Here is a 21,400-nt window from a genome sequence, read left to right as displayed (position 1 = left end):
TTTAAAAATAAACTTAATATTCCTGAATAAATTTTTTTCCTGTGCTTTTTCTTAAAATTATAATTTTTAATTCTGTATTCCCTAAGCCCAACCAACATCTTTTCATCTTGTACCTAAACTACAACTATCAACAATATAATAGCTTTAAAACAAAACATGAGAATATAATTATTAAATGCATATTTATTATGTCTACATTAAATACTGTTATTGGTTAATCGAAACTTTCTTTCAAAAAATAAGGTACATACAAATTTCAATATAATGTGCCAGGATTGTTTAAAACAAAAGGTGCAAATACTAGTTTGCTTCTTCAATAAATTTTTTATCACACCTTACAATATTACATTTTTATACTCGGAACACAAGAAAATGGATTAGTACAGCTACAGCTAATTCTAAATTACATAGTACTAACAAAACATAAAAATTGGTCGTTTAATGATAGGAAAAGTGTTCTAGCAATTAGTCATAAAATATACAGTAATAAGGTTGAAACTGCAATATTATTATTCAGAACTTGTTTATCGGAACGTAACCAACTCTTCGGCTGAAGTAGGATGAATTGCAACACAGTTGTCGAAGTCTGCTTTTGTTGCCCCCATCTTAATAGCCACCCCGAATCCTTGTAACATCTCGTCAGTACCTATTCCTTGCATATGTAAGCCAATCACCTTGAATAAATTTGTAAAAATATTTAAAAAATTATATTTAATTTGAATTGTGGTCAAATGTGTTAAAAGTACCTTTTTTTAAACTTTATTTACATTAAGCTTTATTTTAAAAATAAAATTATAATTTAAAAATATAATTTAACTAATTTAAGCGATGGTTTTAACTAAAATATTGGCCAGAAAAAAAATCTACCTTTTCTGTAGGCAGAAGACAAACAAGTTTGCATACAAACTTGGTTTGGCGTTTTGTCAAGGCATGATACATAGGTCTGAAAGTTGTCTTGTATATTTTAATTTTGTCATCACCATGTAACTTTCTTGCTTGCTCTAAAATCATATACCAAATATTATCTCAAAAATAATATAAAAATTTAGAAATCTCCCTTATTTGGAAAATAAGAATTTATAAAATTCATAATTTAGTATCGTACTTTTAAAGAGATGAATGTGAATAATTTCTTTACATTACTTAACATACAGGCTTTACATAGGGAGCCATGCTCAGTGGGCATGACAATTTTAAGGGAAAATATTTACCTTCAGTTATGCCAATAGTTCCAATAGGTGGATGACTGAACACAACTGTTGGAATATTTTCGTAATTTAACTTCAAGTCAGTTTCATTGTTGAACAAGCGATGAGCTAGTCTTCTGCCAGCAGCAATAGCAACTAAATCAATAAATAAATTGTTAAATTGAAAATTTCTTTAAAACCAAATTTTTTCTAATATTAATGATTTGTTTAATTATAATGTAGTTAAACATAAATAATACCTTTAAAATAACAAACATTTAGATAATCAACATTGTGTGTTGGTAATTAATTACAGGTAGTTTTAATATAAAATATTATATATTTTTTTTAATTAAAATGGTATTTAACATACCAGGAGTAAGTAAAGCTCTGCCTTGGACATCTCCAACAGAGTAAATTCCTGGAACAGTTGTGTTTTGAAACTCATCAGTTTTTATTTCTCCCCTGTTGGTAAGCTCCACTCCCTTACAAATAATAAATTTGTTAAATTCAAAAAATGTGTTACCAAAATAAGGGCAATTTTAGCATATTATTTTTACAATTTATTAATTACATAATAAACTTACAATTTTGTCCAATCCGATATTGACATTTGCTTTTCTTCCAATTGCCCACAACAAACAATCAACATCTTCTATAATGTTGGTGCTTGCAGTGCCCTCTGGTGGAGAACTTGATATTGTGATTGACAATTTTCCATTTGCATTTTTGACAACATTTGAGACCTGCATAGTTAAAAAAATAAAGGTTTAGTAAAAAATAATAAAGTCTAAGTTTTATCTGAATTTAAAAAAATTTAACTAGATGTGCTATAGGCCTAAACAAATAATAAATCTATTAAATGCTAAATATATAAGCACTTTTAATTAATAATTTACCTTGGAAAATTTACTGATATCAATTCCAGCTTCAGTCATTTCCCTAGTCACATTCTCACTGATCATTGAATCGAAAGACCTCAAAGCTTGATGTCTTCTTATTACCAGAGTTGTGCTCGATCCAAGAGCATTTAAAATGCCAGCCAACTCTACAGCAATATAACCAGCTCCAACCACAACTGTTTTCCTGTTCAAAAATTTAAATTGGAAAGTTTAAACTATGCTTTTTTACCAAATCTAAGCCACTACATGCCTAGTTTTATATTTAAAAACATAGATTTGGTTTAAAAGTTTTATATAAAAGTTGACATTATTTGATGAATAACTCAATATAAAAATTATTTAGATTTGGTATACTTTGGTAAATCTTCCAGTAGAAAGAATCCATCACTTGTTATACCATGAGAGGCACCAGGTATTTCCTCTTCAGTTGGTACTATAGGATATCCACCTAAATAAAAATTATTTAAAATAAACAAGTAAAGTCAAGTGTGTTTTAAACTTATACCTTGTAATAAATATATCTTTTTCTATTTTAATAGTGATAATGTTATACGTTTTAAAAAAAATTTCTTTTGCAAGATTACAATTTAGAAATAATTTTATTAAAGTTATATTATTTATTTTTTTACCTGTAGCAATAAGAATGTGCGGAGCTGTGTATTTCTTATCACCAACCGTTACAATTGGTGTGGGAGATTTTTCACCGGTAAATTGAGCATGACCAAATATCTTTGTCACAGCTGACTGTTAAATAAATTAAAATAAGGTAAAAAAAATAAATGATAATAGTTAAAATTCTTTACTCATGATTTTTTCCATAAGATTGTTTTAAATATTTAAATAACTTTTTATTACTTTTTTTAATTTAACTTTTATTTACTTAAGGTTCTGTGTAGTAATACCCTTATGTTAAAATGTATTTGTTAGTTTTAAATTCTGACTGGCAGCAGGAAGGATATACGTGGTAATACCAATGGTTAGTAAGATTAAAATGTTTTTGCACTATAAACAAAAATACTTACAGCATAGTTTATTTACAAACTATGCTACTAATACGCATTACTAAATACCATATCTCACTAGTGTTATATTATTCTTCTGGGTTGCTGTTTAATTTTAAATTAAATTAAAAATTGATTGTTTAATATTCATTTGTTACCTTATCTAGATTGTTTCCGTATATTGAGTTTAGGTTTTTGATATAAGCATCTCTTTTTTCTTTAACAGTTCTAAAAATTAAAAGTGTTAAAAATCATCATTACGCTATATAAAAATTTTTTAACAAAAAAATTTAAACAAAGACCCAAAACTAATCCGTTATTTTTGAGTGACAATGCAAATAATAAGAAAAACAAAAATGTCTGAGGAACAATGACTAGACAAACAAGAAAAATTTACAATGAAATAAAAGAATTTGTTTTATGCCGACTCATTTAATGTACGAAAAATCACCTAAGATATATAAAATTATTTCAAAAAGATTTTACAAAAATCAAAATATTTTTTTTATTAAATAATTAAGTAATGATTAATTGCAATTGTTTTTCTCATTAATTAAGTAACAATAAGTTGCAAAAATTTATCACAACAAACATATTATTTAAATTTACCAAAATTAGTTTTATTAATTACCCAACTTCTAATTTTTTTTTAGCAGAATTGAACTATGAAAATTATTGACATTTTTACCTCCACGTAAAACTATTTTCTGTTACATCAAATCCATAATCAGCATGATCATGAATCATCTCAGCATGGGAAGCAGTGTAAAACATGACCTTTTTAGGAACACAGCCAACATTTACCTATGATAAAATTTAGGCATTTATTACACATTAGTAAACTGATAAAAAGGTAAATAAAGTTAAAATACATGCTTCTCTTTTAAGTATAAAAATTGTTTTATTTCGTTAAGAAAAAATTATAGTTTTAGTTGCAAGCAAGACATTATCACACAATTTAAAATAAATTATTAAATAAACACAATACAGTTCAACAGCAACTAAACATTATCATTTTACTATTATAGTTTTTTTGTATGTGACATATATTACCAATTCAGAAAATTATTGATTATTTTTTGTATTTTTTTAAACATATTCCCTATAAAGTTCGTTTAAAAATTACAAACATACCAAACTCTCAATAAACAAATTGAAAACTTACGCATGTTCCTCCAAGTCGATCATGTTCAATAATTCCACCTTTAACTCCGAATTCAGCTGACCTTCTCACACTTGCAATTCCGCCTGAACCTGCTCCTAACACCAAGTAGTCGAATGTTGTTACGTCAGACATGTTTCTTGCAAATATTGTTGACTTAAAAGATGTTTTAAGTAAACTAACGATTCTGTACCGCTGCATCGAGTTATAAACTTAAATTTTTTGTTTATCTCACCGTGACAGGGCGAATACCACGAACCATAACAAACGTGATAAGCTTGCTATTGCCATCTAGCGGAACTACGCCGTCATGACTTGACTAAATTATTACTTAACTTATTTATTTGCAAGTAATTGCCAATTTCTTAGGCTTAAAAATAAAAAAAACTTTTTACGGACAAAAATATATATAAAATAAACCTAAACTTGACTGATTTTTTGAGTTTAAACACCTATTCTTGTGTTTAAACTCGAGGTTAAAATAAAAAAATCATTTTTTGCAAGCGTATAAGTATATTTTTATAGAAGATCATCTTAAACATAATATATGTTTTATTATAAATGTTTAAGACACAACAAATACGAATATAATATTGTTATATAATATTGATAATGTTTGTGATTTTGTTGTATTTCACCCCTCTAGCGACTGACCGATCCGTGTAACTCAAACTTTCCCTAAAAATACATATTTTTTAATGTTATATTTATATATGGTTATAAGTTTATGCATACCTTTTTAACATCCATTGAAAGGTCGCCGTACTCCAGTCCTAACATTCTAGGAACTTCAAAACCAGATGAAAAAGCTGCCAGAGTGTAATGTTATACAATTAACGAAGTTGTTTCACTAACATATCATTATTAAACAAAAGTTAAACAACAATTAAATTATACGAGTACGATTTTTTTAGCAAAACTTTTATAAAAAAAAATACCGTTAAGGGAATTCATTGTCTCTGGGATAAATTCGTTCATTAACTCCTGCATTCCCTCAAGAGGAAGATCTCCAACCTCAGAAGAGACTTGAGAAACACTTGTATTAATTTCCGAAATTGGGCTAAAAACTTTGTTGCCCTTCACTGATATAGCCAAACTTGCATTCATTCGCTAAAAATTAATTGATTTAAAACAAAAGGCAACAGGCTATTAAAAAATTCAAATTTATATATTCCTACCCTATACCAATTTACATAAGTGAATCATTTAAATTAGAAAAACGTAAGTGTGCCGCATTACTTGTCGTTATTTTATTTTACTTACAGCACGCATAGTCAACGCATTTCTAGGCCCATCGTCCATAACAACATTTGCAGCTATGTTCATGCTGCCTGAAATGCGAATGCTTCCGTCTTCGTTTAATGATATTCTTGGTCTTTCTGTTGCACCCAAACCAAGCCGTAATTCCCTGCAAATATTAAAATCACAAGTTTTATTAAAATAGTTAACCAGTTTAATTGTATTCAACACTAATTAACACTATTTACCTATCTCCATATCTGTCTAGTCCAGGAATAAACATTCTTGCCATTCTTGTACGAAACATTGGTCTCATAGCTACAGGAACCTAAAATGTTTAAATTACCAAAAAAGTTAACCAAAAGAACATATAAAATACTTTTAAATATAAACTTTAATAAACTCACCATATCTTGTGTTATGTCGAATTCAAATAAGTCTTCCATGTAGAAACTGTCCAAACAACTTTGAAGCATTCTTCTTCTACCTGTTAGTTGCCATTTTTGGCCCTCAGTGTTTCCAAAAACATCTTCGTCGTCGTCATCGTCCGAGTCAAGAGCACTGCAATTTAGCAAAAACCTTTTATAATATCAACTTTAAACTAATGTATGTTATAATGCGTAATATTGATATAAATTAATATCAAGTAAAAAATAACTTTGTTTTTTTAAATTATTTTAGACACTATACCAGACTTGTCTTACTATTATTCAATAAAGAGTAAAAATAATTACCCTGTATCTGGATTTCTTGCCGAAAAACACCTTCCTCTCATATTAACCACCACACCAAAATCATCGACTGTGATTGGACCCATTATTCGGTTGTCCATACTTACTGAACCAACTCCAACTCTGTTCATAACTGCAACATAGAAGATAGAACAATGATTTAAAAAGACAAAAAAGAAGGAGTCAAAACATTGTTGTTTTTTTACATTTTATTATACATAAACAAAATATTATTTATTTTATATAAAACAGTGATTTTACCGCCTTCTCGAGCAAATTTTTGTTTGATGTATTCCTCATGGGCATTACTAAACGAATTGCAAAACTAAAAAAAAAAAAAATTTTTTAAATAAACAACGATTTTTAGGCGTTTTTAATATGCCTACAACTTTACTTGTTTAACAAATATATTTATTTAATTTTTTACCCTTCGACTGATTATAGTTCTCAGTAATTCTGTTACTCTTTTCCTCATGTATTCATTACCATTAGTTAGAGAAGCTTCTACCTCCATGCTACCAAACATTTTTATTGTACAGTCAATAACTGATACCTACAACAACAATATTGTTTCACCGTATAAATCCTTTATTTTTTGTAGTATTTAAATTGATTAACATTGTTTATTAACTTTTTTCGCACGTTACATATTTTGAAATAAATTTTACAGATTTTGTTTTTATATTAGTATATCCTGTAAAAATACATTTTGTTAACTGTAAATTATAAATAAAAAACAAAGTTGAACCTACTCGAAATTGACCGCTAGTGCTACTGGTTGGTTGAACAGTATAATCAAATTTTAGATTGCTAACTTGTGCGGTAAATTTTCCTTTTTGATTGGGCATTTTTCCAGAGCTACCAAAATGCAAGAAAATTTGATTTTAAATACAATGGTGTTGTATAAAATATATTTTTCAGTACATTGATACAATTCTCCGGATTTATTACTACGTAGAAAAATTATGAATATTTACAAGGTTAGTGAGGTTGTCGTTGTCAGTTCCCAGTTTCCAGCCAGCGTCATACTATCTATAACGTATGTACTCATCACGTGGTTTGGAGGAATAAGTTGGTGATTGTCATCAGATTCACTTGGCTCGAAAGATATAGAAAAAGCTTGCACACTAAAGCAGTTAGAAAAAATTAAAATTACTTAAACACTTACTTTATAATAATATTTTAACGATGTTTAAATACAAAATGTTAAGTGTTTTACTTCTATTATATATTTTTTTTACTTAATTCAATTTTACAAAAAGAATACTAAATTTACTTTTGTACTGAAACGGTTTGTGTGAGCAAACCGCCGATCGTTGATTTCTGCATAAGTTTACCAAGTGTTACAAAAGTTGAAGGATCATTCTCTGCAGCTTCTTTTGCATCATCATCCAATACTAAATTGTAAAACATTAAAAAGTAATAAACAATGCTCGTCAAAAAATATTAAAGGCAATTAAAGAACGTACGTGTGTTTAATCCAGCTTTATTTACTCTGCTGCGAAGTCCGGGTCTAGGTTGATTACTTATTGCATAAGTCAACGTGACAAGAACTAAAATCAACAACACTTTCATTTTTTCAGTTAATCTAAACCTGTAAACTAAACAAAATACTTTCTAAAATTTATTCAAATATACTTAAATCAAATGTAGTATACTTCAAGGTTTACCTGCAAGTTATGGTTAATATAGCATTTTTTTCTATTTTGTTGACAGTAATCTTCTTATTTATCATTTCCTAAAAAAAGTTTTAGTTTGTGCGCTAATTTGTTTTAATCGTTCCTTTAGGGCATGTATATCAGCACGTTTTGATGCAACAACAGGCTTTTGTGCAAATACTTTTATATATAAACTTCAAGCATTTTTGGTAAATTAACCAAACCGCGGCGATTTTTAGGTAACAAAAAAGCCACAGGGCGATTCACTTTTATAAAAATTATAGTGGTGACGCACATAAACAAAACGAATAAAAATTTAACTTTCGCTCTTAAGTCTATTTCACAAATTTACAATTTTGGACATATAAATCTTTTTAATTTTATATGCTAGGCAACACAGTTTTAAGTTTTTCGTAATTTGATAAAGAAGTGTAATGATGTTATTAAGTATTTTATTTTTTTTAACATCCCGAATAAACGTTGGGTCTTGAATGAACGTTTTGCATCAAAGGAACAAAAATACAGTTATGTCTAATTAAAACATAACACACTTGATTTTATTACATACAAATTTAGTTTTTTCACCACCAAAAACACACGCTTTAATTGCATTCTTTAAAAGGCAAAACTAAAATTTTATTTAAATTTTAACAAAATTATGAGGCCTCGACTAAAGATTTATGCCATTAAATTATTTACAACTTGTTATGACATTATATTGTTTCAATTTTAACAGCAGATTTTATAGATGGCTTTAAGTACCAACAAATAATCGCATCAAAAAGTTTATTTTGAAAAAAATCATAACATTTAAAATAGTCCTAATACAAAACAAGACTCGTTATTTTTATTTTTAATTTAAACAAGTTTTCTTTGCAACATTGTCAAATATTTATTAAAAAAAAATCATTTTTTAATATATTACATTTTTTTTAACTATCTAGTTGTTGAATGTAAATGGTAGAGCATTGGCTTTTATCTCAAATGCATCCTGTTAAAATAATAACGTTTAAAGAAAATGTTGCAAGTAGAATTGGTTTGCAATGATAAAGAATATTTTTAACACTAAAAGACTTTTACCTGCTTGAGTTCAAGCTCAACATCAACAAAATTAATTCCAAAGATTGATGGAATTACTAAACCCGTCCCCAAAAAATCTAAACAAATTAATTGGGTAAAAAATACCAAAATAAGAAGTATTAAAACTTGCAAGTTAATTATTTACTTACCTGTCGCTAACTCCATCGCTTGAGGAAGAATAAGAGTAATAAAAGTTTCAATTCCTCCTAAATTTAAATTCTCTAAGTTGCTCTCTAGAAGTTCAAGAGAGTAATCTATGTCCTCGAGCGAAGCATTAAAGGCCTGGTCGTTGTTGATACCAATCATTCCCGTACCACTGACGAACTACAACAAGATATTTTTGATGTTTAAGTTTTTTTTATGACAAATCTATAACAAAGACATCGCATTTTTAATATAAAAAGTTTTAAATAACAATAAGTCATTTATTATTCAAATAGAATAAATAAAAAAATTGTTTAACCAAAATGTAAATAAAGTTAAAAAACGAACGGATCTGATTATAAAAGCATCCTCTGGAAGTTGAGTTTCTGGGTTTGTCGTTTCTAAAGCAAGATCAAACACACCAGACAATGTCACCAAGTTTGGCTCTATGTTAATTCTAACAGGCTCGGCAGCGGTCAATCGAATACGAATTTCTCGACTTATTAAGAATATAAAAGTTATAATTTGCTAAACTAAAATTTTTAGTTTTAAATTTTGTTTTTATCTATATGTAAATAACATACCTAGGTTTATAAATACGTAATTCTGGTATCAAAAATCCAAGTAAATTTGTACTAAGAACAATACCTGCAAAACTCTCCGGAATCTACAATAAAAACAATGTCGCTAAACTATTAAAAAATAAGTTATAACAGTAAGTCTAGCACCCAAAATTTTGATTTAGTTTTTTTAATAAATCTAAACAGGTATTTACAAGGCTTTGGTCAACAGTAATAGCAATTTGATCAGTAATGTAATATGAGTACAACAGCGTCTCAAATATATACGAACTTCCCAATATCTGAACAGCTGTATCAGATTCAGAAAACTGTGGTAGGCTCGGTCGAGGGTATGGGTAACTTGTAACAAAACATTGCAATTGTTAAATGTTTAAAAAGAATATTAATTATTTTTGTCTGGCTAACTATTTAAATATCTTTTGAAACAAACTTGTAATAAAGTTAAAATAAACAAAAATTAGATAACGTTTCTTTCTATTGCAAAATTACTTACGACAAATTTTCTACTGATGCCGGAAAACAACTTCCATCCAATGAAACAAATCCTTCTTGAGAATCAGTAAATGTCGGATTCGATGTCAAAGAAAGATCGATAAACACACCGCCACCAATTTCCATATTTACTTTGGCATAAAAATAAAAAAAATCGTTAAGTGAATAAATTATCTTCATAATAAATGTTACTTACAATTATCTCGCCGAAAAAAACTCTGTAAAGGTGAATTCGGGGCTGTCAGTAACTCTCTAAGTTGCATACAAACCTTCACGTAAGTATGTTATTTTAGATTTTTGTTTGGAAACAAAATTAACAAACACTTTACACACTTTGTTTAGTATTAGTAAAATTTAAATAACCTTCATGTCTTCGCTAAATTGTTTGTCTATGAAATTAGGTATGGTGTCTTCAAGCTGAATAGGTCCTTCGAAAGAAGTTTCAATAAATCGGAAGTTTGTAGTACATGATCCAATACTAACCTGTAATAGTCTGTATTTTAATAAACTAATACTAAGTTTAAACTGTAATATTCTAATAATTTTTAGGCGTTTGTTATTTATATTTTTATAAATTTGTTAATGTAAACTTTTTTATTTTATTATAGTAATGCATACATACCATCAGTTGACCATTGTCGTTATGAGCGCTAAATTCAACTTCCAAATCAATTTCCAACGAAGCATTAAATTTGCCATACGCAGAACCTAGACTATTGTACATAATTTTGGTTTTAAACGCAGTAGCGACAAAAGGAATTAAAACGTGATATTTTATAAAATATTTTTTAAACGTTTTAAAAACACTAACAAACATCTCGATATGGTCGCCAGAGTTTAGTAGTGGGTTTTATTATTTTAATACGACAACAAATAAAAACTAAGCTTTTTTGTAAATATGAAATTTCTATTATTTAAATTCCAAGATCACTTGTACTTTACAGCCTTCTATGAAAAAATAAAGTACAAAAGAGAATTAACAAGGTCCGTAAAATACAGTCATTTAATTTTTTTATTAAATTTAATTTCTTGTATTAAACAAATATTTACCTAGTTTCACTAAAAAATACTTCGGCATTCCAATCTCCACCTGTTTTAATTAATACGTTCTTCGCTTCAATCGAAACAATATTTGAAGACGATGTTTCAATTGTGGTATCCGAAAGTTCAAGCGATGTTCCAATAACGCTTTATATAAATTTTGGTGATTATATTTTTCTTTCAAAACGTTTTTTTTTTAATTTAGTCCAAAAAAATTTAAACAAGTGGGCAAAAATAAAACTTGGGTTTAGCACACAAATGTCCAAAAATTCTCGTTAAGCCTTATAAACCAGATAAGGTTTGTGTACAAAACATGATTATAAAAAGAATATCATTAGAAAATTGTTTTAAATTAACAAAAAATTGAAATAAATTTACTTGGTAAAATTGTGAACTTCAGTTGATATTGGATTATATATAATAGTTTCTGTATTATCTTCCAATGTCCCGTATATGTCAGCATTTCGTGTCATGTAGCCCTCAAAAACGTTTGCAACTGTAACATTAAAATAGTTATATATGAATACATATTCACAAAAAACTAAAAATATAAGTATACTTAAATATCACTATGGCCTTAAAAACTTACGAAAATCTATGGCAGCTCCATTAAATTTCACTTCTAAGCTTGACTGTGCGTTTGTTAACGCAGCCAGGACAATCAGACAAAAAATACCAAGCAATTTCATAATAAACAAATTTTGTGTTTAATAAAAATTTGCTGTAAGATTATCCTGGTAATTAAAATATTATCAGCTTTATTATTTCAATAATTTTAATATTAATTCATTCTTGCTAAACAAAAGTACATTTATCATACGTTATCTAAAGATCTAGGCCTTTTTAAGTTTATTTATGTAAATAATGCACTTGTTTTTAGATAATGAATGGCTTGTTAACTAAATTGTTAACGTGTTGAAAAGGTCGTAGCAAGCAGTAATCAAATCACCCTCGGGCGTAATTATTAGTTTTAACAAGAAATTTAGATTTTTGGAAATTCCTTATTTATTACGGCTTGAGGCATATATAAATCACTCAAATATTTAAATCATACATTTGTTTTTTTTTTGTGTAAATGATATCATATAAACAATACAAGAGCGTAACAATAAAAAAATAAACATAAGTAACACCATTCTGTTGAATCTACGTCTTCATTTAGAGTCGATATACAAAACAAAAATTATTTCTTACTTCCTTGACGTAAAAACACTATTGTATCGCTAATAGCTAACAACAAATTTTATATGTATTAACATAGATATAAATTTAAAATATTCGGCAAACAAAGAATTTTACTGTTTAGGTTTAAATGGCGCCAGAAAACGATAAGATCAAAGAAACATTAAAGTGTACTTACTCGTAAGTAATTGAACATGTTTTAGAATACAATTGGTTTTATTTTATATTTATATACCGTACTTGTAAATTACAATTTGCAAAAAAAGTACTGAAAGTTGACTTCTAGTTACGCAGAATATGTCTGTCTAGCTTTAGCTAAAACTCATCTTAAATTTATATTAAACGGTTAAGTAAAATTTCAATAATAATTATTTATTTGAAACTCAAAAATAAAAAGGAATTAAAATCGAGATTTTTAATCACCAAATAAATTACTTCTTTTAGAAAAAAATATGACAAGTGGTTGCGTTCGTATGGCACTGTAACACCATCCGAAAATGTTATTGAAATAGATGATGGTATCTATCATGGTTACCGCCCTAACCCTTCATCTTTTTCATATTGTCTACGGAGGTATGTTAGAAAATATTGAAACAACGCATTTGTAAATCAAATTTCACAATTATTTTGCAGTGCTTTTTACCCGACAAACGAAACCATCAACTTTTGGACTCATTTTATTCCATTTATTTGCTTATTGTACAAGGGATACACTACATTACACTTATTAGATAATCCATACCATGCTGTGTACTATCCTTATTGGGTCGCAATAATTGGTATATCTTACTTAAGTTCATTGCTAATGCTAAATTCTGTAGTATCGACTTAGAGTATTGTACGTTTATATGCTAACAAACGATATACTCTATATTTTTTGTTTATTTATTATCTATAGCATTAAGTATTCTGCTGCTAACAAGTTCTTTAGCTCACTTGTTTCATTGTTACTCACCGGAGGCTCCAGACTTTTGTTTCTGTTGCGACTACTCAGCTGTTACAGTAGCATTACAAGGAGGATTTGTTTCTGCTTTGTATTATATAGCTCCTATTTCTTGCTGCACCGATCAAATTTCTACTACAGGTAAAAAAACGCGTTACAATCTACTACAACTGCAAATCGAGTGTCTGACAATTTTTTTGTGTTCTTTCGAAACTATAAAACACAATGTGTAAAATATAATTAATTAGTTTTAATTTTGCAAGGTTTTTTATTCATCCTGCTGTGTTTTGGAACAATAAACTTATGTGTAATCTCCATAACTCGTCTTCCGCAATTTAGGGAAGCCCAATTAATAAAAGTGGGGCCGTTTTTTCTGATGTTTGTATTTGGGTTTTTTCCAACCGTAATGGGGTAATGCAATTAGTTTGGTATATGTCAAAAGTTGCACAAGTAGCATCCCTTAAAGTAACTTAACAACAACGTAATGCTATTAAAATTAAACAAAATTTAAGCTTTAATAAACATAAAGTTTTTATATATACTTTTCCGATAACAAAGTTTTGTAGAGTGCAAATTTTAGTTGCAAATTTTTTTCTGTTGTTTTTTAGGTTAATGTCATTGTGTAACAAAACTGATCTAAAATGCAACATTTCAAACCATTCTTTCTGGGAAGTATGTGAACTTTGGATTGTAGCATTTACAACCTGCCTAGTGTTTGTTATTAAATTTCCCGAACTATATTTTCCAGGTAAAAAAAATTTTTACACATAAACTAATTTTGAGTAATTTATTCGAAAAACTATTTTTCAATAGGACTTAATGGTCGTTTATATTCAAAATAATATATATTAAAATATTTTTAAGGTTATTTTGATATATTTTGTCATTCGCATCAGATTTTTCATGTGCTTTCTGCCACATTCATATATCGTTACATGAGCGTTTTAGATAGGGGCGTTAAAAATTTATCATATCATCTCGAAAACAAGTAAGTTAGTTATTTTATCCGTAATGAAAAAAATGGTAGGCCAAAATATTTTATTAAATATTACAAATCTTTAACATTTGTTTAAATTTTAAACGTCTAACTTACTACATTGCGTAAAATAACAATTTTTTTCAGCAATGTTACCTCAGACTTACTAGAAATATCATGGATGTCAACGTTTGGATTTTTGATAATCAACATTACAATAGGAATTATTATCGTTTACAATGTTTTTAATATGCTTAAAAAGGAAAAGTGCAAAAACAAAAAGATCAAATAAATTATTTTTTATGCTTGCGCTTGTGTATATTCAAAAGACATATATTTAACCAAGATTTATTAAAAAAATTATAAGTTAACGTATGCTAAAATTAAAGAATTTTTACATAAAATTTGTGTTCACCTTATCAGCATTTTTTATTAAATTTACATTTTTATGACACAACATCTTCAAAATTATTTATTGTTTTAACCAATTTATTTAGCTTAGGTTTAAATAAACAATGCCAAATCGGAAACGTGTACAAATTTTGTTTTTCAACAATTGTTTTCAACACCCTGCTTTACCAATTTTGTCAAAGTAAACTGTAAGTTAACTTAATAAATGGCATTTTCGTTACTTTTAACAATAAATTATCCTTTTAGAAATAAAGACATTTTTTTTTAATACTGGAGCTTACCTTAAATATTTTGTTCAACAAACTAAATAAACCTTTTAAACGTTTCTTGTTTTGACATTATATACAAAAAACTACAAGCACTGGTACACACATTTGTTTGCAATATAAACAAGCTTTTATTTATGATTTCATGATTTTTACATAATTTCTTAGGTGAAATTCAATTTTTTCAGTTAAACGTAGATGGAAAAAAGTTACCTTTTATTTCAAAAGCGTCCTGTAAAATTATAAACAAAAAAAGGTTTATGCTTATATTCGATCAGTTTACCTGCTTATATTGCTTATATTCTTATATTCGATCAGTTTAACAAACAAATCAGTTTACCTGTTTGAGTTCAAGTTCAACATTAATAAATTTAATTCCAAATATTGACGAAACAGAAAAACCGGTTCCAAAAATGTCTAAAAAAATTAATAATTACCAAATATAAGTAAAACAAACTTTATTCGCCCGTTTACCTGCCACAAAGTTCTTTGTTAGAGGTAGAGTAAAATTAATAAAATTGTTAATTCCTCTTAAATTTATTTTCCCAATGTTGCTCTCTAGAAGGTGAAATGAATAATTTAAGTCCTCCAGCGAGGCATAAAACGCCTGGTCAACGTTGATACCAATCATTCCCGTACCACTAACGAACTACCACAAAGAATGTTTTTGTTAAAAATATAATAAGCAATCTTACATAATATAAATCGAATTTACAAGCATGTTTTATAAATAAAACAACCTTAACCACAAACACGAAAAACCGATAAAATATATAAGAAAACGAACTGCTCTGATTGAAAACGCATCCTCTAAAAGGTAAGTTACTGGGTTTGTGGTTTCTAAAGCAAGATCAAATACACCGGAGAATGTCACCAATGTTGGCTTTATGTTAATTCTAACCGGCTCGACAACGGTCAATTTAAAGCATATTTCTCGACTTAATAAAAAAATAAAAGTTTGTACTTTGCTTAAACAAATTATTTAGTTTTAAATAACGCTTTTATTTATATATTAAAAACATACCTGGGTATATACCTTCGTAATTCAGATATAAAAAGTCCAACAAAATGGGTAGTAAGAACAATTCCTTTAAAACTGTCTGAAATCTACAATAAAAAAATGCCACTAAACTATAGGAAAATTAGTAATGACAGTAAATTTAGAATTCAAAAATTTTACATTAAATATATTTTTGGTATTTACAAGGTTTTGGTCAATAAGAATAGATATTCCATTAGTGATGTAATACGAGTACAACAACGTCTCAAAAATATACGAACTTCCCAATATCTGAATAGCTGAATCAGATTCAGAAAACTTAGGTAGGATCGGCCGAGGGTATGGGTATCTTGTTACAAAAAAAATTATTGTAGTTATTTTGATTTACGCATTAAAAAAAATTATTTCAACTAGTCTATATTTTACGACAACTATAGGCTTGGATCACCATTAAAGTATTGTTGGAAAATTAATAAATAAAATTTATAACCTACAAAAAATATAAAACAAAACTTTTAATAAGAAAACACTCACACAAAATCTTCTACTGATGCCGGAAAACAACCTCCATCTAATGAAACAAATCCTTCTTGAGAATCGGTAAAAGTCGGATTCGATGTTAAAGAAAGGTCGATGAACACACCACCACCAATTTCCATATTTACTGAAAACATTTTTATTAAAACAATAGTACACTAATAAATAAATTACAATATTTACAAATTACACCTACAATTGTTTCGCTGAAAAAATCGTAAAGGAAAATTCTGTGCAGCAATTAGTAACTCTGTTAACTGCGTACAAACCTTAACACAAACAAAATTAGACATTTTTTTTTTAATTCCAGAAGCAAACCAAACCTTTGACTAACAAATAGCTTTTTTCTCTAACTACATTTTTGTTTCAATTATAAATTTTAATTAAAATACCTTTTTTTTGTTTGTAAATTGGCTGTCAATAAATTTTAAGATAGAATCTTCAAGATGAAAAGATCCATCATAAATAGTTTTCACAGACCCGAGCTGAGAAGTGCATGACTGGAGATCAAGCTAAATTTATTTCTTTTTTTATACATCAACATAAATTATTTTACAATTTACAGATATTGGCAACTTAATGATTTAAAAAAGTTTGTAAAGAAACTTAATATAATGACATCAATGAAAGTAAAACTAGCAGTTAAAACATTGGTTCACACAAGTAATTGTAAAAAAGTAAGGCTTACCAATAGTTGTTTACCGTTGTTAGATAGTGTAAAGTTAACATTTAAATCCAGTTTTATCTGTGCAGTAAATTGACCTTTTGTAAAACCAACTCTACAGTAGTATAAAAATAAAGTTTTATGTTCTATGCACAAACAACGGATACATCCAAACGGTTAAAACATCCACAACCTTACCTGCTTTCCTTGAAAAACAGTTCAACAGCCCAGTCGCCACTGATGTTAATTGATATATTCTTTGTTGCAATTAAAATGATATTCGAATTCAAACGCTCTCTTGGTATATTTAAAAATTTCAGCGATGTTCCAATTACACTTTATTAGAAAATGTTCCTAATTAGTATTTGTTTAACTAAAGATAATTCTAAATTAAAAAGCAAGCAAATAAACAAAACTAGTTATATCAGTAAAGCATAGCCTTTATCAGTAAATCATTTTACTAAAACTCGCTTTACAATTAATTTCATAAATTAAAAACTCAATTTATCATACTTGGTAAATTGATGAACTTCTGTTGTTAAGGAGTTATATATCAAAGTTTGCGAACCGTCTGGTAATGTCCCAAATTTATCAGCATATTGTGTCATATAATTTTTAAAAGCGTTTGTGTCTGTAAAAAAATAGCTATTTAGCATTTGGCACGGGGCGCTAGAAACTGTTGGAAAGAAACAGATGGAAAGGAAACAAATGGAAACGAAACAAATGGAACGGCAACAAATGGAACCGAATTGAATGGAAAGGAAACAAATGAAACCGAAACAGATGGAACGGAAATAGTTGGAACGAAAACAAATGGAACGGATTTTAATGAAGCGGATTTCTTTGACGGATAACTTTTTGGCGGAAAAAAACTAACGAACCGGAAACAAATGAAAAGGATCTTAATTAAGCGGATTTTTTCGACGAATAGTAGTTTAACGAAAAAAAAAGAAAGCAAATGGTAAAAAGATAATGGAACGGATCTCAATTAACCAAAACAATTATAATTTAAGCTTTAATACTTATTAATTTAAATTATACCCTACCCCTACCCTAATTTTATAATAAACTTATTCTTAAACAACTTAACTGAAATTCATTTGGGTATTTATGTTCAATTTAAATTTGCTTCATTTGTTTTTATTCTTTATTTAATTAACTTTCTTAAAATCATTTTATTTGTTTCTATTTTAAAAAATCTCTGCCAAAATCCGCTTTTATGAAATCCGTTCCAACTGTTTTCGTTCCATTTGTTTCTTTTCCATTTGTTTCCTTTCCATTTGTTTCGTTTCCATTTGTTTCGTTTCCATTTATATCCGTTTCAACAATTTCTTTCCAATAGATTCGGCGTCCCTTTCGGCACAATAGCCAAAAGAAAAAAATTAGATTCTTAACAAAGTATATTTACAACTGTTTCGCTGAAATAATCTTTCTGACGGGAAACTTGTTGCATTCAGTAACTCGCTCAGTTGCATACAAACCTTAACATTCGCACAAAACAAAATTAAATTAATGGTAATGACTTTACTTCATTATTTACAAAATTATTTAAATCGCCTTCATTTCGGTGATAAATTGGTTTTCAATAAATTCGACGATGCTTCCTTTAATGTGAGAAGGTCCCTCGTAAGAAGGTTTCACGGTTCGAAGGTTTGTAGTACATCTGTCAATATCCATCTATTTTTGGTGGAACCAATTAGCATAAGTTTTTAAAATGAATTTTTCAATAATAATTAAAATAATATTATAATTTGGCAAACCTTATTTTTACGTTTACAGAATTTTAATAAGGTAAACAAGAGTAAAATTAGCAAAGTTTAAAATAAAACTTAAAAATATGATAATTTAAATAAATAAAAGATTTAAGTTATAATAAACACATACCAAAAATTGTCTACCGTTGTTAGACAGTGTAAAGTTAACATTTAAATCAAGTTTTATCTGAGCAGTAAATTGGCCTTTTGAGGTAGCAACACTAAAATTGTATAAAAAAAATTAGCTGAAGTTTTGCAGCAAAAAAAAGACAATTTAAATAAATAATTAAAGTGAACAAAGCCTGAAGCAAAAAAAATCTAAAATATGACCTTCAATATTTAATAAGTAACAATAAACAAAGATTAAACTTACATTTCGTTAAGAAAAAGGTTACCTTGCTTTTTTAAAATAAAGTTCAACAGCCCAGTCCCCGCAGATGTTAATTAATATATTCTTTGTTACAATTGAAATGATATTCGAATTCAAACCCTCATGTGGAATATTTAAAAATCGCACCGATGTTCCAAAAACACTTTTTTTAAATTGTCTTTATTACTTTTTTGTTAACGTAACTAAGCTAAAATTATTTTAAGGGAAAAAAATATACAAAATTTTTACAAAGGCATTACGCGAACGTTTTGTTCACAATATATTATCTAAAATTATTTTTTTAAAAACAAATAATTATAAAATTAAAAACTTAATTTATATACTTTTTAAATCTATGAACTTCGGTTGTTATGGAGTTGTATAAAATAGTTTGTGCCCCGTCTTTTAATGAACCGATTATGTCTGCATTTCGTTTTATATAACTTTTAAAAGCGTGTGTATCTGCAACATTAAATATAAATTAGCAAATACATTTACGATAAAATAAAAAACAGTTTAAATTTTAACTTTGGCTCTTGAAACTTACGAAGCTTTTTATAGTTCCTAACACACAACCGTTAAACAAAGAACCACGTGAGTTGGTTAAAGCGGTGCATTTAAACCAAAAGCAATGGATGAAAAAATATTAAAATGTGCTTACAACTGTCTTGCTGAAACGGTCTTTTAAAAAGATAGTCTGTCGCAGCCAGTGACTCTCTCATTTGCATACAAACCTTAACATTTAAACGAATTAAATTATATTTATTTGTTAAGTAAAACTTAAAACCCGCGGGCACAATCTTACATTTATTATATAAAACAAAATTAAAAAATGCCCACACTTTATTTAGTATTAGTATGATTTAAATAACCTTTATGTCCTTGCTAAATTGTTTGTATATGAAATCAGGTATGGTGTCGTTAAGCTGAATAGGTCCCTCGAAAGAGGTTTCAATAAATCGAACGTTTGTAGTACATGATTTAATACTAACCTGTAACAGTCTGTATTCTAACAAACTAATACTAAGTTTAAACTGTAATATTTTTATCATTTTAAGGCGTTTATTATTTATGTTCTTATAAGTTTGTTAATGTATATTATTTAATTTGTTACAGTAGTGCATACCTTTAGTTGACCATTGTCGTTATGATCGCTAAATTTAACTTCCAAATCAATTTCCAACGAAGCATTAAATTTGCCATATGCAGAACCTAGACTATTGTAAATCTTTTTGATTTTAATAATAACAAAAACAATTAAAACAGAACATTCTATAAACTTATGATAGAAAACCTTTTTAAACCATTAACATTTTTAAAAGAATACAGAAATTTATCAGTGGTTTTATTAATAGACTACGGTTTAAATGATGACTAATATTTCTGTCTGTAAAATTGATATTTCTTTTATTTTAAATTTTTAACTACATTTTATTTTCTTGTATTAAACAAATATTTACCTAGTTTCACTAAAAAATAATTCGGCATTCCAATCTCCACCTGTTTTAATTAATACGTTCTTCGCTTCAATCGAAACAATATTTGAAGACGAGGTTTCAATTGTGGTATCCGAAAGTTCAAGCGATGTTCCAATAACGCTTTATATAAACGTGTTTTATGTTTAATTTATTAAAAATTAAAACAGAAAGGCAAAACAGTTTGGCGTTAGTTGCATAATGCATAAAGTCTTGCTTAACCGTTTGAACTAGCCCAAGTTGGTATAAATCATTTTCTTGTAAGAAAAAGTAATAGTTTTAAAATCTAATAATAAAAAATACTTGGTAAATCGGTGAACTTCAGTTGATATTGGATTATATATAATAGTTTCTGTATTATCTTCCAATGTCCCGTATAGGTCGGCATTTTGTGTCATACATTGTTCAAATAAATTCTTAACTATATGGAATAAAATTAGGTATTATAGCGTGTTACTTTAAAAATACCAAAAGTAGTATCTAATTTAAAACTCATTAACTTTAAGAACTTACAAAACTCAAAGGCAGCTTCATTAAACTTCACTTCTAAGCTGGACTGTGCATTTGTTAATGCAGCCAACACAATCAAACAAAAAATTTCTTT

The 21,400-nt window shown here is 27.8% G+C and overlaps 4 protein-coding genes across 4 annotated transcripts; 1 reads left to right on the top strand and 3 right to left on the bottom strand.

Annotated features, from left to right (window-relative positions):
- Window positions 1-171: 171 nt before the first annotated feature.
- On the bottom strand, window positions 172-4,470 carry LOC145741432 (glutathione reductase, mitochondrial-like). The gene is made up of 11 exons (XM_082559022.1): window positions 4,256-4,470; window positions 3,779-3,894; window positions 3,249-3,318; window positions 2,719-2,833; window positions 2,444-2,537; window positions 2,087-2,273; window positions 1,775-1,933; window positions 1,561-1,672; window positions 1,212-1,343; window positions 868-1,001; window positions 172-674 (listed from the first exon to the last, which is right to left on the bottom strand). The coding sequence occupies exons 1-11, from the start codon at window positions 4,451-4,453 to the stop codon at window positions 525-527; spliced, it is 1,467 nt and encodes a 488-aa protein (XP_082415148.1). The 5' UTR covers window positions 4,454-4,470; the 3' UTR covers window positions 172-524.
- Window positions 4,471-4,894: 424 nt separating this feature from the next.
- Window positions 4,895-7,797, bottom strand: LOC145742310 (uncharacterized). Its single transcript, XM_082560093.1, has 13 exons — window positions 7,692-7,797; window positions 7,499-7,619; window positions 7,200-7,349; window positions 6,975-7,080; window positions 6,650-6,775; window positions 6,484-6,547; window positions 6,226-6,355; window positions 5,899-6,052; window positions 5,740-5,819; window positions 5,516-5,660; window positions 5,191-5,362; window positions 4,988-5,061; window positions 4,895-4,930 (listed from the first exon to the last, which is right to left on the bottom strand). The coding sequence occupies exons 1-13, from the start codon at window positions 7,795-7,797 to the stop codon at window positions 4,895-4,897; spliced, it is 1,464 nt and encodes a 487-aa protein (XP_082416219.1).
- A 928-nt stretch (window positions 7,798-8,725) lies between these two features.
- LOC145743388 (bactericidal permeability-increasing protein-like) lies at window positions 8,726-11,946 on the bottom strand. The gene is made up of 13 exons (XM_082561334.1): window positions 11,808-11,946; window positions 11,597-11,714; window positions 11,228-11,365; window positions 10,800-10,890; window positions 10,541-10,660; window positions 10,374-10,446; window positions 10,179-10,308; window positions 9,880-10,024; window positions 9,689-9,771; window positions 9,453-9,603; window positions 9,110-9,284; window positions 8,961-9,037; window positions 8,726-8,871 (listed from the first exon to the last, which is right to left on the bottom strand). Exons 1-13 carry the CDS (start codon window positions 11,905-11,907, stop codon window positions 8,821-8,823), a joined length of 1,452 nt encoding a protein of 483 aa, XP_082417460.1. The 5' UTR covers window positions 11,908-11,946; the 3' UTR covers window positions 8,726-8,820.
- Window positions 11,947-12,530: 584 nt separating this feature from the next.
- LOC145742309 (membrane progestin receptor gamma-B-like) lies at window positions 12,531-14,611 on the top strand. Its single transcript, XM_082560092.1, has 8 exons — window positions 12,531-12,580; window positions 12,845-12,973; window positions 13,034-13,179; window positions 13,299-13,484; window positions 13,607-13,754; window positions 13,952-14,091; window positions 14,208-14,331; window positions 14,467-14,611. The coding sequence occupies exons 1-8, from the start codon at window positions 12,531-12,533 to the stop codon at window positions 14,609-14,611; spliced, it is 1,068 nt and encodes a 355-aa protein (XP_082416218.1).
- The last annotated feature ends 6,789 nt before the right edge of the window (window positions 14,612-21,400 follow it).

Source organism: Corella eumyota, chromosome 2 (assembly GCF_963082875.1).
Source record: "Corella eumyota chromosome 2, kaCorEumy4.1, whole genome shotgun sequence".
Lineage (NCBI taxonomy): Eukaryota > Metazoa > Chordata > Ascidiacea > Phlebobranchia > Corellidae > Corella > Corella eumyota.
Note: the sequence above shows the minus strand (reverse complement) of the source record. Positions and strands in the feature narration are given on the sequence as shown.

Coding starts and splice junctions, on each gene's coding strand:
- LOC145741432 (XM_082559022.1), bottom strand. CDS start 4,453: ATGCAGCGGTACAGAATCGTTAGTTTACTTAAAACATCTTTTAAGTCA. Junction 2,538..2,718: donor GCACATTCTTATTGCTACAG/GTAAAAAAATAA, acceptor ATTTTTATTTAG/GTGGATATCCTATAGTACCA. Junction 2,274..2,443: donor CTACTGGAAGATTTACCAAA/GTATACCAAATC, acceptor ATTTTTGAACAG/GAAAACAGTTGTGGTTGGAG.
- LOC145742310 (XM_082560093.1), bottom strand. CDS start 7,797: ATGAAAGTGTTGTTGATTTTAGTTCTTGTCACGTTGACTTATGCAATA. Junction 7,620..7,691: donor TAAAGCTGGATTAAACACAC/GTACGTTCTTTA, acceptor TTTACAATTTAG/TATTGGATGATGATGCAAAA. Junction 6,548..6,649: donor GAACTATAATCAGTCGAAGG/GTAAAAAATTAA, acceptor TTTTTTTTTTAG/TTTTGCAATTCGTTTAGTAA.
- LOC145743388 (XM_082561334.1), bottom strand. CDS start 11,907: ATGAAATTGCTTGGTATTTTTTGTCTGATTGTCCTGGCTGCGTTAACA. Junction 10,309..10,373: donor TTTTTTTCGGCGAGATAATT/GTAAGTAACATT, acceptor TTTATGCCAAAG/TAAATATGGAAATTGGTGGC. Junction 9,604..9,688: donor TTACGTATTTATAAACCTAG/GTATGTTATTTA, acceptor ATTCTTAATAAG/TCGAGAAATTCGTATTCGAT.
- LOC145742309 (XM_082560092.1), top strand. CDS start 12,531: ATGGCGCCAGAAAACGATAAGATCAAAGAAACATTAAAGTGTACTTAC. Junction 14,092..14,207: donor TCCCGAACTATATTTTCCAG/GTAAAAAAAATT, acceptor AATATTTTTAAG/GTTATTTTGATATATTTTGT. Junction 14,332..14,466: donor TCATATCATCTCGAAAACAA/GTAAGTTAGTTA, acceptor AATTTTTTTCAG/CAATGTTACCTCAGACTTAC.